Source organism: Chrysochloris asiatica, unplaced genomic scaffold (genome assembly GCF_000296735.1).
Source record: "Chrysochloris asiatica unplaced genomic scaffold, ChrAsi1.0 scaffold00068, whole genome shotgun sequence".
In the NCBI taxonomy this organism is placed as follows: Eukaryota; Metazoa; Chordata; class Mammalia; order Afrosoricida; family Chrysochloridae; genus Chrysochloris; species Chrysochloris asiatica.
Window position 1 is genome coordinate 4,483,094 of NW_006408586.1, and position 19,338 is coordinate 4,502,431.

Consider the following 19,338-nt stretch of genomic DNA (forward strand, 5'->3'; position numbering starts at 1 on the left):
TCAAATTTGACTTTGAAAATGTATTTTAATATACAACTAGAGACTATTTTTATGATCATAGAAGCTAAATTTTAAATATTTAAAACTGATTTTTAAAAACTTTTTGTGTGAATTGAATGAAGTTTTACAGAGCAGATATAGATTTTACATTCATCAAATCATACACTTTTTTTCATCTCCATGATTGCAATCCTCTCCAAGTAGCAAGTTTCCCACTTACTCTCAGTGATTCTTATTTGCATTCCATCCTACTTCCTTTTTCCTTTGGTAAATGTTGGCTTTTTGATCTTGAGTGGATGACCATCCCATAGTGAGCATATCTTCCTAGTGTTGTTCTCCTCCTTATAATGATTATTATTATTTTTTTTACTTTGTGCCCTCTATTTTTACTGGTTAAAACTGAAAGTCTTATTGATAAAGTGTTTATACTAAATACATTCTTAACACATGAGAAATTCTTGCATTTATATTTCTGTACTATAGGAAGTTGAAGATTATTTTTTATATAAGATTTTATACTTCTTGCCTTGTTGTTGTTAAGTGCTGTCTAGTTGGTTCCAACCCACAGCGATCCTGTATATGGTTTCCAAGGAGGAACAGGTAAATTTGAACTGCCAACATTGTAGTTCAAAACAACTTTTCAGTCTAGTGTTTATCCTACAGCACCACACTAGAAATCCTAATATAACACATTGTTGTTTTTTATTTCTACTACTGGGTTCCAGTGTGGCAATGTAGGGTAAGTGCAGGAGTGCTAGGTCAGTTGGAATTATAAGGTCAGCAGTTCAAACTCACAGGTAATTCCTCAGAAAGCCTATGCTGGGTCCCTATGAGTTGGAACTGACTCAACAGCATGTAATAACAATGACTGGGTTGTTATACAATGACAATCTTCTTATTAAACAGTAACTGAAATAAAGTAAGATTGTATTAACCTACTACATTTTCAAGTAATGATCATAAAATTTAAAATTACTTTAGGCCTGAGGTCTGGGGTCCAGTGCTTCTCTTACAGAATCATTGCATTTTTATTTCTGTTTAATTTAAATGCACTTATTAGATACTATGAAAGATTTGGGGGGAAGTAAATCATACCATTTATATTTAACTTACCTCCCTCATAAATATTCTATATGTAATTTTATAAATAAAACTATACTTTTATTTTTACTATTCTAAATATTAGAAGTAAGTGACTCTAAACATTGTTATGTGACATAATTTTCTTTTGAATCCCTTATTGAAATCAACTGCAACGAAAACATGTTGCACTCAGAAAAAATTAATTTTACAATGCTCTTTGTGTTTTGTGCTGATTTAAGCAAGGAAATCTACTAACACATTGCCAAAATAACTGGAATTTACTTACTTCAGTGTTAACCAGATAACGCTATCAAATTAAGAGCTAATACTTGTAAAGATTGTCATTAAGGAAACATGATGTGTTTATCTGAATAATAATATGATGAATGTAACAAATACAAATTGATCTAATATAAATTATAACATACCAATTGACTTAACATATCCAAAACATTTTTAAAAGAAAGAAGAGAAAAGTAAAGTGAAGGGGAAAAAAGAGCAGACCATATAATATAAAATTATATTGCAAGAGCACAAATTATAGTTGAAATATAAATGAAATATGACAATAGAAATTTGTCACCAGTAATTATCTGCATCTCAAACCATTTCTAGAATGTTATAGAATCCATATGTCAGTTTCTGTAGTTGTGATTTAGTGACCTGAATTAGGATTATCTGACACATTAAAATTGAGCAAGAATTTTGTTGTTCTAGGTGCCATCGAGTCGGTACTGACACATAGCGACCCTATGCAGAACAGAATGAAACACTGTCCAGTCTTGGGCCAACCTCACAATTTTTGCCATGCTTAAGCCCATTGATGCTGCCACTTTGCCAATCCATCTTGCTGGAGATCTTCCTCTTTTCCTCTGATCTTCCACCTTACCAAACATGAAATCCTTCTCCAGTGACTGGGCCCTCCTGACAATATGTCCTAAGTATGAGAGAAGAAGTTTGGCTATCCTGGCCTCCAAGGAGAACTCTGACTGCACTTCTTCCAACACAGATCTGTTGGTTCTTTTGCAGCCCATGGCACTATCAATATTCTCCAGCACCAAAACTCAAAAGCATCAATGCTTCTACGGTCTTCCTTATTCACTGTCCAGCTTTCGCATGCATATGAGGTTACTGAAAATACCATGGCTTGGGTGAGGTACACCTTAGTCCTCAAGCTGAAATCTCTGCTCTTCAACACTTTAAAAAGGTCTTGTGCAGCAGACTTGCCTAATGCTATCTATCACTTGATTTCTTTACTGCTGCTTCCATGAGTGTTGACAGTTGGTCCAAGAAGAATGATGTCCTTGACATCTTCAATCTTTTGTTATTTTAAAACAAAGAACTCCTCTTCAAAACATCTTAGCAATATCTTTAATAATTGTACAAGTAGAAAAAAAGAAATAACATTAGTCCATTCAAATTGCAATGAAAATTGGTTGCAACAAAGAAAATAATGTATATATGCCAAGGAAAAATAATTTCCCAGTTGTATTAATAAATTTTTAAGTGAAATTAAGAACATATTTGAAAGATACTACTTTTATTTTTAATAAAATTAAGTGATTTAAATGTTAAATAAATAAGAATGGACTTGGCTAAATAGTGTAGATAAATCAAATAACAATGATTAACACAGTATTTTTAGAAGAAGAAATTAAAAACTTTGATTAAATAGAAAGAAATAAATCAGCAAAGCAGAACATAGCATGGGAACTATGAGTATAACTGGATTAAATGTAGGACATTTTCATAAAAATTGGAAAGAGGAAATGACATATATACAGCATAAATATGTAATGGATTTTTGTTAAGTGCCTTTGAGTTGGCTCCAACTCATAGCAACCCTGTATAGGGTCTCCAAGAAACAGCTGGTGGATTTGAACTTATGATCTTTTAGTTCGCAGCTCAGTACTAATCCTACAACATCACACCAGGAATACATGGAATGCCTACAAGTGCTAAGTTGACGTTCCAAGGAAGAAAATACTAAGAATAGTTTTTAATCAAATGTAGAGTAGCATATATAAACTAAAATCATATGAACCAAACCTAATATTAATAATAAAGTATCTTTACAGATATAGCAAAATTCTGAGTAGAGACAAACACCAGGTAAAATAGCACAACATAATGAGGGGAAGACTAAGGATTTATGAAGGAATGATCCTACATGCTACTTAAAAAAGAATAAAAAGAAAATCTTAGACAAATTCAGATTTATTCTGGGGTAGAAGACAAAACAAACAAAACACTTAGACAAGATGTTCTGAAATCTTACGTCAAAAATGTAAAAAAAAAAACAAAAAAAAAAAAAACAGCAATGTTTTAGACAGTTGAGTGCTTATTCACAACAAAATAATTCAAGATTCAAGGATACTTTTATTAAAAAAGCACTTTCTTAAATAGATAAGATGCATGCTCCATATCTGTAAGGGCCGATTGCATTTAATGTAAAATATTGGATGGATAAAAACAGGTGAAATCAGCTATCTATATTTATATTAATAATCAAACTGACTATCATAAAAATGACCAAGCATTTTTAAAATTAGGATTGTGGCTAATCCATACAGCTTTTAATTGCAATTATGGTATCATCAGAATCATGATACTATTATAATTTCTGTTACTGTTCAAAAGTATTAATTGGTATAGTCAGAAAAAGAAAATAAAATTACAGACATCAATATTAGCAATAAAATTGTAAGAGAACACAACACCAGTGAAACTAGTAGGAAGATTGAATAAATTTGATTTTCTAATGTTAGAATAACTGTAAATAATAAACTTAAATATAAGAAACAAAATTCAGAAAACAAAATCCAAAAGAAATGAAAATGCATGAAACTAAAGAAAAGAAAGATGGAAATAAGATGTAAGATATAATGGGGAAATAACAGCATTTTAAGGTATTTGAACCATGAATATTGAAATATTTTAAATAAAAAAATAAAACTAACAGACATAGTGCTGTTTCTGTTGTTAACCATTAAACCGTTTCTAACTCATAGCAACCCTATTTAGGGTTTACAAAGAGTAGCTAGTATGGTTGAACCACCAACCTTACTGATAGTAGTCCAGTGCTTAGTTCATATTGAAAATAACCAAATAAAACACTTCAGAACTAAAAATAGTAAATATTCAAATAATGGAGCAAATCATGGAATTTTCTTGCAAAATGCCCTATATGAAACAAAATATATCTAGTATGTTGTTGTTGTTAGGTGCCACTGACTCATAGTGACCCTAAGCACAACAGAATGAAACACTGCCCGATCCTGGGCCAACCGCACAATTATTGCCATGCTTGAGCCCACTCATGCTGCCACTTTATTTGTTGACACTGTATCTGACAGTGTTTGTCTGCTATTCATAGGGTTCCCTTTGACTAAAAATGTCACTCCTTCTTCCTAGTCTAGCATTGTTTAGAAGCTCATCTGAAACCTGTCCACCATGGGTGACTCTGCTAGTATTTGAAATACTTGTGGCATAGCTTCCAGGCTCACAGCAGCTCAAAAGCCACTACAGTACAACAAACTGACAGATGAGTGGTACATATCTAGTATAGTAATAGGCTATATCATATTATATATTTTCTTCTTATAAAATATTTTGAACTAAACTGAGACTTTATACAATGCGTAAATGGATTTCTAAAACAATACTACTAGTGTAGGATTAGGCAGACAGATTGGTTATATAGACTATAATTAAAAATGAAATGGAATGCATAAACATCAATATCTTAGGTATCAGTGAGATAAAATGAACTGGTATTGGTTATTTTGAATCTGACAACCACATGGTTTACTATGCCAGGAATGACAAATTTGAAGAGGAATGGTGTTGCATTAATTGTCAAATAGAACGTATCCAGATCAGTCATGAGGTACAACACTGTCTGTAATAGGACAATATCCATGCACCTACAGGGAAGACTAGTTAATACCACTGTTAGTCAAATTTACACACCAACCACTAAAGGCAGTGAGTATGAAATAGAAGAATTCTACTAACTTCTTCCATATTTGTGCCCATTCCAAAGAGAGGTGATCCAACGGAATGCAGAAATCATTGGTCAATATCTTTGATATCCCATGTGAGTTTAGTTTTACTAAACTTAATACAGAAATGGCTACAAGCATACATTGACGGAGAACTTCCAGAGGTTCAAGCCAGATTCAAAAGAGGCCATGAAATGAGGGATATCATTGGATGTTTGATGGACTTGGCTGAAAGCAGAGAATATCAGAAAGATGTTTACCTGGGCTTTATTGATGACACAAAGACTTTTGATTGTGTGGATCATGACAAGCTATGGACAACATTGTGAAGTATGAGTATTCCGGAACATTTAATTGTGCTCATGAGGAATCTGTACATGGACTAAGAGGTAGTTGTTCGAACAGAACATGGGAACACTGAGTGGTTTAAAATTAAGAAAGGTATGAAAAAGTGTTGTACTCTTTCACCACACTTATTCAACCTATCTGCTGAGCAATCCAAGAAACTGGGTTATATGAAGAAAAACTTGGCATCAAGATTAAAGGAAGACTCATTGACAACCTGTTATATGCAGATGATACAACCTTGCTTGCTGAAAGTAAAGAAGACTTAAAATATTTACTGATGAAGATCAAAGAGCGCAGCCTTCAGTATGGATTGCATCTCAATGGAAAGAAAATAAAAATCCTCCCTACTGGACCAATAAACAACATTATTATAAATGGAGAAAAGATTGAAGTTGTCAAGGACTTCATTCTTCTTGGATCAACTATCAATACTCATGGATGCAGCAGTCAAGAAATCAAATGACGTATTGCATTAAGCAAATCTGCTGCACAAGATCTTTTTAAAGAGTTGAAGAGCAAAGATGTCAGCTAGAAGACTAAGATGCACCTGACCCAAGCCATGGTATTTTCAATAACATCATATGCATGCAAAAGCTGGACAGTGAATAAGGAAGACCATAGAAGAATTAATGCTTTTGAGTTATGGTATTGGAAGAGAATATTGAAAGTGCCGTGGGCTGCCAAAAGAAACAACAGATCTTTGTTGGAAGAAGTGTAGCCAGAGTGCTCCTTGGAGACCAGGATGTCCAAACTTCATCTCTCATACTTTGTGCATGTTGTCAGGAGGAACCAGTCACTGGAGAAGGATATCATGTTTGATAAGGTGGGAGGTCAGAGAAAAAGAGGAAGAACTCCAGTGAGGTGGATTGGCAAACTGGCAACATCAATGGGCTCAAGTGTGGCAACAATAGTGAGGTTGGCCCAGGATTAGTCAGAGTTTTGTTCTGCTGTGCCTACGGTCGCTATGAGTCAGTACCAACTCGGTGGCACCTAACAACAATATAGAAATACACAAAATATACAAACCCTATTTTATGATATGTTTAATGGATTGAATTGTAGCCCACAAAAATATGTGTGAACTTGGCTGGGTCATGATTCTAAGAATTATGTAATTATCCTCCATTTTGTGAACTCATACAATTATTCTATGAGTATCAACCCTCACCTGTATGATGTTAATGAGGGTAAAATTACACTAATAAGTCAGGATGCAATCTACAGAATTAGGTTGTATCTTGAATCAATCTCTCTATTGAGAGAAAAAAAAAAGGGATTAAACATGGGAACAGAGATCATAAGAACAGATTATAACCAAGAAAGAAGAGCCAGTATGAGACTGTCTGCTCTGAGAACTTCCTAGAATCAGAAGAGAAAGAGAAAAGGCTTCCTATAAAGCTGACACTCTAAATTAGGACTTCTAGCTTCCAAAACTGTTAGAAATTCACTCATCTGTCAGTTTATCATACTGTGGTGGATTATATGCTGCTGTGATGCTGAAAGCTATTCCACTAATATTTTAAGAAAGGTCACCCATTGTAAACAGGGTTCCACAGATCTTCCAGGCAAAGCTAGACAAGGAAGGAAAGATCCATCGCTTTTGCATGGTTAGCCACTGAAAACCTTATGAAAAGCAGTGAAACATTATTTGATACAATGTCAGAGATGAGTCCCTCAGGTTGGAAGGTGCTTTAAATATGACTGGGGAAGAAGAGCTGCCTCCGCAAACTAGAGCTGACCTTGATGATGTGACCTGAGCAAAGTTTTGAAGATCTTTATTTGCTGATGAAGCACAACTGCAAACATCCATTGATAATGAACACTGCAAGTTGTCAAGAATGAAATGAAATGCATAAAGATTAATATCCTAGGTATTAGTGAAATGAAATGAACAAGTGGTTGCCATATTACAGTTACCTTTTTTCAATGACAAAAAACATGACATATACATGTGGTGTTCACCAGATGAAGTACAGAGGTATCAAATTGACTACATATATAAAGAGAGAGATGTCCTTGTGTGGCACTGTGGATTAATACACTGGACAGCAAAGTTGGTTTGAACCACAAGGTTGGCAGTTGTAGCACATCTTGGAAACCCTATACAGGGTCACTATGTGTCAGAACCTACTCAATGGCACTTAACAACAACAACAACATGAGGAGAGACAATGGAGAGGCTCAGTAATCAGTCAAAATAAGGGCAAGGGTTGACTGTTAAAAAGAACATCATTTGCTGCTATGCAAGCTCATGTTGAAGTTAAAGAATTTTAAAACAAGTCTATGAGAGTCAAAGTATCACTTTGAATATATCCAACCTGAATTTAGAGACCATTAGTGCATTAGACGCTACTTACTAAAGATCAGAAGAGTTGTGTGGTGGTATCAAGAACATCATACATGAAGAAAACAAAAGGTCATTAAAAAAGCATGGAAGAAACATAATGGAAAAATTGATTTCAAACGAGGCTCTGAAACCTGCTTTTAAGCATATAGAGGCTAACACAATAGCTAATGAAGGAATGCAGAAATAAAAGCGTTGAACAGAAATTTCAAAGAGCAGCTCAGAAAGACAAATTAAAGTATTATAATGAAATGTACAAAGACCTGAATTTAGAAAACTAATAAGGAAAACATCCTTAGCATGTCTTAAGCTGAAAGAACTGAAGAAAAAAAGTCAAACATTGGGTTGTGGGTAAAATAAGGAACTCTGGTAGCACAGTGTTTATGAATCAGGCTGCTAATCTCACGGTCAGCAGTTCGAAACTACCAGCTGTTCCATGAGAGAAAGATGAGGCTTTCTGCTCCCATAAAGATTTATAGCCCCAGAAACCCTGTACAGGGTCGCTATGATTTGGAACTGAATCCAGGACACATAACAACATCAATATCATGAGTAAATATTGAATGATGTAGAAAGTTTCAAAAGAGGTAAGGAATACACAGAGCCACCATACCAAAAATCATTGGTCAATGTTCAACCATTTCAAAATCAAGAACAGATGGTATTGAAGGAAGAAGTCCAAGCTGCACTGAAGACATTGGTGAAAAGGAAGGCTACAATGAATTGATGGAATAGAAACAGAGATGTCAACAAACTGATGCAGCACTGGAGGCACTCACTAATCTATGCCAAGAAATTTAGAAGACAACTACCAGGCAAAACAATTAGAAGAAATCCATATTTGTGCCCGTTCCAAAGAAAGGTGACATAATGCAGAAATTATTTAACAATATCATTAATGTCACATGCAAGTAAAATTTTGTTGAAGATTATTAAAAAACAGGTGCAGCAGTATATCAGGGGAAAGCTGATACAAATTCAAGCCAGATTCAGAAGGGGGTGTACGATGAGGGATATCAATGTTGATGACAAATGAATCTTGTCTAAAAGCAGAGAATATCAGAAATATGTTTAATTAATCTTTATTGGCTATGCAAAGGGATTCACTTTTGTGGATCCTAGAAAGATATGGGAAACATTGTAAAGAAAGGGTATTGCAGAAAATGTTAGTGCATCTGTACTAGATGAAGACGCATCACTGGAACAGAATGAGAGGATACTGAATGATTTAACATCATGAAATGTGTGTACCAGGGTTTTATCCTTCTACCATATTTATTCAAGTTTATGCTAAACAAATAATCTGAGAAACTGAATTATATGAAGAAGAACATGGCATCAGGACTAGATGACGACTCATTAACAACCTGTGATATGTAGATCACACAACCTTATTCACTGGAAGCAAAGGGGACTTGAAGTACTTGATGAAGAGCTAAGACTACAGCTTTCATTATGAATGTAAAGAAAATTAAAAACCTCACAACTGGACCAGTAAAAAATAGCTTGATTTTAAGCAGAAAAAGGATTGAATTCATCAAAGGCTTCATTTTGCTTGCATCCAAAATCAACATTCATCAAAGCAATAGTGTGGAGATCAGAGGATATATGCTGCATTTGGCAAATCTGCTGCAAAAGTCCTGTTTAAATTTTTTAAAAGCAAAGATGCTACTTTGAGGACCAAGGTACACCTGACCCAAACCATGGTATCTTCAGTTGCCTCATATACATATGAATGTTGGACAATGAATAATGAAGACAATAAAATAATTGATGTATTTAAATTGTGGTGTTGAAGAAAAAATAATTTAAGTACTATGGACTTTCAGAAGAAATAAATCATTTTGAATGGAGGAAGTACAGCCAGAATGTTTCTTAGAAGGAAGAATGGCTAGTCTTTCATACATTGGACATGTAGTCAGGAGGAAGGACCAGTCCTTGAACAATTAAATCATACTTGGAAAAGTAGAGGGTAAATGAAAAAAAAAAAAAAAAGGAATAGCACAGTGGTAGCAACAATTTTCTCAAACACAGCAACAATTGTGAGGTTGGCACAGGTCTAGGCAGTGTTTCATTCTGTTGTGCATAAGGTTTCTATAAGTAGGAACTGATTCGGTAGCACCTAATACAACACCAACAAGTGGTAAATGAAAATTGTGCTTAATTGTGAGAGATATTTAGCAAATGTGACCAGTGTCTAATGATTTGGATTTTAAACTGATGAGATTAAGATTTTTTTGCTCCATATCTTGAAATTACTGCCAATAACATTATTTAAAACAACAACAACAACAAAAACACACATATGACAGAAATCTGTAATAGACTATTAAAGTCATATTGGCTACTGAATATATTAACCTCGTAAAGCTTGATTTTTTACAAAAAATACGTAAAGATTTTTTTTTTTTCCTCAATGCAGGTATTGTTCCATGGACTTTTGCTCCAGGTTATGATTCAGTGAACCAGAGCTTCATTTATTCTAGTGGCTACCACTTTTTAAATTTTCAGGTCTGAAAATCACCTGTGTGGCACTGTAGGATAAGCTCTGGACTGCTAACTGCAAGATTGGCACTTCAAACCACCAGCCACTTCATGGAAATCCTACAGATTGAGAATTCTGCTTTCCCTTCCAAATCCATTAAATTAAATAGACTCATTTTAGAATTTACAATGCATATTTTGAGGGAACAAAATTTGATCCACAACATTCTCCAAAGAGCCAACCAGAGATATCAAAAGTCAATGTGTCCAACTCAATGTCCAGGGTCTTTATATATGCAGGCTCTTCTTTATCAGATCTACATGTATTAGTCCAGGGACAAATGAGCCAAAAAGACAAGTTATTAATGAGTCTAAGGATCCCGTACTCAATACAGAGTCATAGATCAAAGACAGGTGAAATACAAAAAACTCTCCTCTTTGGAAATAAAGAAACAATGGAAAATGCAGAGTAGGCATTAATCCATAGCAATTATGAAATCATGCCAGCTGGCATTAGTGGTCCCTCTACTTTAACTAAAATCATAATTCCCAGAAGAAACTCTGATACTCCTCTGTACTTTTCTTTTGTGATTTCAAGTTCTACCCTCTGAAGAGTTTAAAGTTAATAGTCATACTCTATGGAAATGTGGGGAGTATTTTCTTACATAATATAAACATAAAAATGTAAAGAAACTTTACCAAAGTCATAAAGTGAGAAGCAAGTAGTTTATGAATGGGTATAAACAATTTGTGAATTCAGAATTTTGCATGCAATTTCTGTCACTTGGAAATGTTTCTCACTGTTTCAATGGGTTTTGGGGAATATGCTTTTCATGAAACTAACTCAGTTTTTACAGCCTACATTTTACTTTTACTGGATTTAGCAATCTGGTTATTATTTCAGGTTTCAAACAAATTTTTTTTTTTTTTTTTTAACGTCTAGACAGGTGCTCCTTTGCCACTACAATTTTATTAAAAACTCTATTGACTCATCAATTTTCAGATTAATGTGTAAAAACACTCCAAGTTTTTTTGAAGACATAATTGTCATATATAATTTATTTTTTCATTTCTTCATTCATTTAATCTCTCTTAAATTTTTTAACAACTACAATGAGGCTATGTAAATCCAATGAATTTGGAAGAGAAAGCAGACAGAACTTTCAATTTGATCTTTGCCTTAAGACAGAGCCTTAATGATTTTTTTTGTACAAGGTATTGCTTGTTTTCTCTCTTAGCATGTGTTTTGCATAAATAAATTTCCAAACTCTTGACTATTCAAATTTTAATAGGTGCTTAGAAATCAGCCATCCTATACTGAACACTCCTCTTTCATACAATATGTTACTAAAGGCAAAATACGAATTTATAATATATATGTCTTTTTCCAGCTACTTCCTCTAGAACTAGAAGCTAAAAACCACTTAATAGTCAATATTGAGTCAAAATCTTTTTTTCCATATGAACAACATTCAATAACCATTAGCAACCCTCCCCATACGTATAAATTCTGTATATACTGTAGTGTATTCACTAGGCTCTATTCCTGCTTCACTGTTCGTTCTCTCCTTTTCAGTGTGATTTGCTGAAATTGTTTCCAGTGTTTTGGCTTTAAACATGACAATTTCTTAAGGATCAATTCTCAATTGTCTTCTTCACTGTCTATACGCACTCTCTTGGGAATTCCATCCATTTCCATTGCTTGATATAATATTTATATACTTTCAAATCCTAAATTGTTATCTTTAGTTCCTGCCTTTCCCATAACTCAATTTTATTTATTTATTTTAAATTATGTAGTTGTGCTTGTCAGACAACCTCATGTTGTTAAAATTTAAGACAAATTTTAAAAACTGAGAAAGGGAAGAAGTAAATTATAACTGGCAAATGTCTTCAACAAAATTTTGAGTGTTGTTTCACATGAATCTGACAAATAGATTAAGAGCCAATTAGGTTTTTAATAAAATTGTAGTGCCAAAGGAGCACTTGTGCTGACATTACTAGTATTATGATGATGATGATGGTCTGAGGTTAAAGGGCAGGAAAAACAAATTGTTATATAAAATCACATGCATATATATATATATATATTTATACAATCTTTCCTTTGACATTTAAGCTCCATCGCTGTAGTCACTGAGGTGTCAAATGTTATGTTTCCAGGTATCCTTTAAGTTAAAGGCATACAATAAATATTTGGTAAAATATACAGCATAATACATATTAATGTAATTGTATTTCTGTTATAATTTTCAAAATAACTCATTATAATGCAGGTACATACTTTGTGACTACATGGAACACTAACTAGAACAATATTTCTGTATTTTCTAGATCCCAATGCTCTGGCTGGCCAAACCGGCCCTGACCATGCTCTTATAGGAGGAATAGTGGCTGTAGTTGTATTTGTTACACTGTGTTCTATATTCCTGCTTGGTCGATACTTGGCAAGACATAAAGGTAGGTTATATTTAATGAAAAACCTAATATTAGCAGCAACAGTGTCTCAACTTTTGTTGCATCAAGAAACACTATAATTGCATGTGTGTGCAAAAGAGGGAAATTTATCTAAATTCTACATTTCAGGGAGTTCTTGATATTTTAATTTTGTTGTAAAGTTGGAGTGACCTAAGCAAAATAATTCTATTCAGTGGATTTGGTCACAGAGTGAGCAGCTGACTATGAAACATGACAAGCGAGTTTGTCATTTATCTGTAGAACTGAAATCTAACTGTAAAACATCTGTCCCTTCTGCATTAAGCACTTTATCATTGTTTTATTTGGAGGTTTATAGTCGCACATGTGGCCATATTAGTGTGGAAACTGTGCGATGTATTTAAATATGCCAGGTAGCAAACTATTGATATAATCCACTTTTAAATGAAGTTACTGTAATGTATGACGACAAATCCTCAGCAATCATTATCACCATTCTAACAAAGGACACTGATTGCTACAGTGGTATGGATCACGTGGTCAATATTCACCATTAAACAAATCAAAATTACTTATTACTCATTTCAGTTTGATTCTTACCTCTAGTTAACTTGGCCACCACTAAACGTACAACACATATCTGAAAATTGAAAGTGTGCAATTTTGGAAGGATGCACTTTGTAATTTTTTATGCCTTAAAATGTTCTTCAAAATATAAGAAAATCAGGCATAAATGCCTTCCTAAATATTGCAGTTTTAATGTGCTTGTTGTAGTAATCTCACAGATCTAACATGTCTTTCTTACAATATCTACAGGAACATATTTAACAAATGAAGCTAAAGGAGCTGAAGATGCACCGGATGCCGATACAGCCATTATCAATGCTGAAGGCAGCCAAGTGAATGCTGAAGAGAAAAAAGAGTATTTCATTTAAATGCAGGCCAAGATTCTGAGTTTTACTTATCAGGCTGGCTGCTGGAGAAAACTGGCTATCATCTTTCAGAATTCATTTCTACCATCTTCTGCTACCTTTATTAACGTCCATACTGTACTGCTATCAGTAGCCAGGGTATACCAACAATCAGCTGTCAAAGCATCATTCTTTAATTACCGTACCATCCATACTGCAGGACATTTCTTACTGCCTAAATTTCACACCATTGCTCTTTTAACATACAGTGCTTGAATATACAGCCTTAACAATGTTAATCATCTCCTTGGATCATAATTTTGAATTGTTTCTATACATTGAAAAAAAAAATGATGGGTTTTTTGTTTTGTTTTGTTTTTCTTTCCTATTTTTTTTCCCTTTAAATCATAAAGTTTATCAATTTGTCATTGGACAACTTTGACAAGAAACAAGATTAGGTAAAGATCTAATATGCTTAAATTAATCGTAGACTAGAGGTTTACAAACAATGTTTTCTACATCTTTCTTCAAAGAAAGGAGCACTGGTGCTTAAAGTACTTGTCTGCTTACCAAACAGTTGGTGATTCTAGCCCACCAGTTACTCCCCAGAAGAAAGATGTGGCAGTCTGCTTCCATAAAGATTTATGACCTTGGAATCCCTAGCAGGCAGTTCTACTCTGTTATGCAGGGTGGCTATGAGTCAGAATCAATTTAGCAGAGGTGACTTTGGGTTTGGGTCTTCAAAGACATGTTTTGGAAATGTATGCCCTAGAAAACACACACTGAAAACACTATGGTATAGTTTCTTGAATGGTTGAGATTATAGTGGTAACACTGTATCACTTTGCTATTTAAAAATATAGTATTTGATACAGAAGTCATGTGTATGGATTGCGATCATGATATCTTATATAATTATCTAAATCCTACAATTAGTTTAATACAGCTTCATTTAAAAATAAATTGTTACAAACATTTCACTGCTTTGGGAATCACAAAAATTTCATTCATAGTTTTCTAATTTGATTCTTTAATTTATTTACTCCATAAAGACTCACCTGCCTACACAAATTGAAGTATCCATAGGGCACAATTTGAAGACATTTTAGTATCTGTATATAGTGCATATAATAAATCCAATTAAACATTATTTGATACATATTTAACTTTTTTGGCTGTAGGTATTTCAGTCATAAGTAAGCATTTTCTAATGTCCATTATATCCCTTTAGATATTACTTAAACCAATATTATAAGTAGATAACATGTATTAGTATTTTTGTCTGTATGTCCTAGCACTGTTCAACAACTTTTTCTAGTTCTTGTTAATTTTTATTTGTTATACAATGGAAGCACAATGTTATAAGGAAAGGTAATTTTAAGCTAACAACCAGTGCACAGCCTCAGGTTTTAAATTACAACCACAGTTGAATAATAACCTAAAATAAACTCTTAGTTTGCTAAAAATTTACAAGTTTTAATTTGGCAGTTCCAGAGCTGCTTACCTATGTTGGTTTGCCAAAAAGAAGTGTTAAAGATATGTTTTCTGTACAAATGAACTAATTCTTTATATTAAATTCCTGTCTATGCATTTTGTGAGGTACAAACTTATGAAACAGTGAGTGATAGAGAATTTCTGCCATGCTTTTAACTCCAAAGTAAAAGTCTCTTTCTCTGAATTATTTCTGAAATTTTGGAGTATTTAAACATTAAGAAATGCTGTATTCTTTAATATGCGACAGAGTCAAACTAAAGTTTTATTATTTCATCTAGTAAAATAAAATACTGCTAGATTAATTCTCATGAAATTTATTATACACTAAAGAATAAAAACTCCAGATAGATAAAATTATTTCCCATTAGCAAACAGTGCACCTTTAAGATGAAATCAAATACGACTCTTTGATAGCTATATTGTGATGTCTAAAAGCATGATGGCCTTTGGTTTTACAAATAGTATCTTGGAATTTATTTTGGGGGTATGAGAATGGTTGAGTATGACATCATGTATTAATATAAAATGAAAGACAAGGGTGCTGTATCTTAGACTATTTATCAGAAAAAGTATAAATCTTTTAAGGACAACGTTAGAATTCTTAAATTGTTTTTTGTTGAAGCATTTATCTTGTTGATTTCTTACAAAGAAAAAGGACGATGTCAGTCAAGCAGCACTTTTTCAGAATATACAGAACATAAATAATATGATGTGGTTGAGTGTTAACATAATAAATCATATACAGTATGACATTTTAAGGAAATAAGTCTGCATTGATGTGATTGCATGCTTGTTTTTACAGTTCACTCCATACCATCTGTGGAAAAATGCAATAATATGTTAATATAGTATGGTAGTTTGAGAGAATCAGGTAGGTGCTACTAGACACATTGAAACTAGAATAGGTTTATAAACTGTTCATATCTTTCAATGCATAATCTTTAGAAAGACTTCACAAAGCAAAATTCATCCTGTTAGTAAAAAAAAAAAAAAAAGGAAAGGTTCTTATTACAAAAATATGTTGTATAATCTGCATCATCAATTGCTATTTAAGGCCTAATTTCAGGATGTACTTGCAAAATCGCTCCTCTTCATCAATGCTGTGTTTACATCACTCTTCATTTCGTCTATATTCTACTTCACTCCAACAACTAAATTGTTGCTTAAATAAGTCAAACCTTATTTATAGCACTGTAATATTAGAAATCCAAAATTGGGTCCATTTCAAGATTTATGATTCTTTTAACCCTTCGGATTTACAAAGAGACTTAGAACACATACAAAAAAGTCTAACTGGAATGTTATAAATTGTGGGCTCTAATAAAATGCTTCAACAGTTAAATATAGGTCAATTTGAGTTAGGTTATAAATTTCTGTTTCTTAACACAAAACAAACAAAAGCACCTAGCAATGAAATTAGATTTTATCTTTAAGATTTATTTTATTTTCACTCTATAAGAAAATAAACTATAAAGCTCTTCTCAGTTCAATTTCTGCAAATCATAATAATACATTAAATAAAATTTCTTAATGGGAACTATGTTAATTGCAATGTCTGATAGGTGCAAAAATGTATGCATGCTCATAGATCCAGATTTTATCTTTGCTAAATGAACAAAGTAGCCACAGAACTCAATGGAAGAAGTACACTAGCACAGACATCCCAGTAGAATATGGAATATTATTCTTTATCAAAAGCAGCTATCTCTGCCAGTGTATTCAGTATACGATTTACGGTGTAAGTTGACTGTCCTCCATAAAAAAAAAAAAAAAAAAAAAAAAGTTAACAGCATTCTACTTTTCTTTTTTTCCATTTTGAGTGTCCTAGATTAATTGTCAAAATCAGGAAGAAAAAGAAAAGTTTATGAGAGCAAGAGCAATGATAGAGAGCATGATCAAAATACTGTGAGTGTGTACGTGTGTGTGTGTGTGTGTGTGTGTGTGCAAGAGAGAGAGCTTGAGAGAGAGAAAGAAAGATTTCAGCTTGTTTATGTTTACCAGAAAATCCAAGAAGCAGTTTAAGGAACCTAGTACTGGAATTTAATCTAGAAATAAATGATTCAGTATGGTTAGTCTTGCATTGAAATCCCAACAAAATAACAGAAAGAGAAAGAAAAGTAACTCCTAAATATGGCAAAGAAGCCAACATTTCATTTATCTTTATTTCTTTGTAAAAATATAAATATTTGAATTATATGAAAGGACAAGCTCACTTGTAATTATGTACTCATGATTGTAACAGCACTGACATTCCATATACACACGTGTACAGCAGCTCTTTGACAATGATGGCTCTTCCATGTAACATAGCAGTTATCGTGTAATTTAGTGCCACTTATTGCAAAGTGTTACCAAGGGGAACATTGAAAATTTAAATTTCCTTTTTTTGGACATAAACATAAAATGGATGATAAATACAGAGTTTCACATTAAATATTTGAATTGTGAAGAAAATGCACACCTCATATCTTGAACTGCAACTTTCCCTTCATATTACTAACTCCTTTGAGCACTCTAAAAATGACTAACATTATTGCCCTTTGCAAATAGTAATCTGTGATGAATATACCAAAAAAAAAAAAAAAAAAAAATTAAGGCAAAATAATCCAGAAATCACAGCCAAAATAAATGGAAATCCTAATTAAAATTGCTAGTATGTAATGCTTTTTATTAAGTGGCACAAAGTACACACTAAAAACTATGCAAAAATATAGGTAACTACAGTGTACTTACATGTAAGTATCTTGTACTTGCTGTGTATGGATGTTGGAAACCCATGTAATTATAATATGCATTTTGAATTTTGGGAAAGAGGAAAGCCTAGTGTAGATATAAGAATTTGTTTTGAAATATATGCTGGCAATATTGAAATATACTCAGTGCAATATCAGCAATTTTATTGCTGAGATACTTAATGCAAAGGGGTTTTAAAAAATTCTTCTACAAAATCCAAGAGGTTGCTAATCTTCACTTCCCACATACTAAAATATTGTTTAAAATACAACTTGGTCAATGACAAGATAATTTACATACATATACTAGAGAAAACATAACTTGAGTTATAAACTTTAATGCATATCCAGTTTAATTTGGAATTCTAAAACTCTTGATTATTTTTCATTTCTTCATTGGATTGTGTTACTTTTATTGTAAGTTCAAACTACTTCAATCAAATAATGAAGGAAACCTTTACTAAGGTTAGGGAAGCTCACATTTTAAAAGAAAATTTTCTGTCTTCTGTTTTTCTATTCATTTTATTTCCCTTCTCTCCTAGTCTACCCCAAATATACCCTTTGCACTTATACCCTTCCAAAGGCAATGGATTGAAAGTAGCAAGATATTCAGAAAGCTGAAGGGGACAAAATATATGAATGGGTTCTGAACTCATTTGATTAGCATTTTTGTGTATCAAGATTATTAATATTGAATGCAATAGTTATTGGATATAGCTGGTAAGTTCTCTGCCATGCACACTTACAATAATCCTTCTACCTCTCACTTTTAACATGGGCTATGATACTTCAATATAAATAGAGGAAATAATTATTTACAAGATATCCCAGGCAGCATTCTTTTGGGTCTATCATAACAGTGCCCTTCTCAACCCCTGGGAAATCTCAAAGCCAACTTTTTTTAGTGTTTTCAATGGTGTATGGGTCTGCATTTTTTATTTCCTTTCTTATCATTACCTTTTCCTATAGACAAAATAAAATAACTTTATAAAGATAGGTCTTTTCCTGTGTATTTAATCCTTTCATTGTAATATAACTGTGCTGATTGAAAAAATAATTTAAATGGCAACACTTTGCAAAATAATCTGATAGTTTATTAATTTATAAAATGTAGCAATTTCTTATAAATCAATGCTGTCATTACAGTTAAAAATTATGTTTACGATTTATTTTCTCTAGAATTATGATCATGGCATACAAAAGTTTAAGTATTTTTAAACTGCCTTCTTATTAACAAATAACCCCTGCGTAATGCAGAGTTTTGCCACAACTATTATCTTTATTTTGTCTCATAGGCATAATGTGATGTTTTCAAATGATGTAATTGAATTATCCTAAAAGGAAATGGCATTTTAAAATTAGATATTAATCTAAGCGGGGGAGAATCTATAAAATACAGTTAAAGTAAGATGTTTCTATATTATGTGGTTACGTTACAAATAATATTTGGTCCATCTTTGCCATCCTTTCCATATTATATATTATATAATATATATATGCAT

General features: G+C 32.8%; 1 protein-coding gene across 1 annotated transcript in view; it reads left to right on the forward strand.

Moving 5' to 3' along the window:
- CADM2 (cell adhesion molecule 2) overlaps window positions 1-13,687 on the forward strand; it is a 535,372-nt gene extending 521,685 nt beyond the window's left edge. The window contains exons 9-10 of the mRNA XM_006864647.1: window positions 12,598-12,723; window positions 13,516-13,687. Coding sequence (XP_006864709.1) covers window positions 12,598-12,723; window positions 13,516-13,634 — 245 coding nt within the window. The 3' untranslated portion in view covers window positions 13,635-13,687. The remainder of the gene's footprint in view (window positions 1-12,597; window positions 12,724-13,515) is intronic.
- Window positions 13,688-19,338: the final 5,651 nt, after the last annotated feature.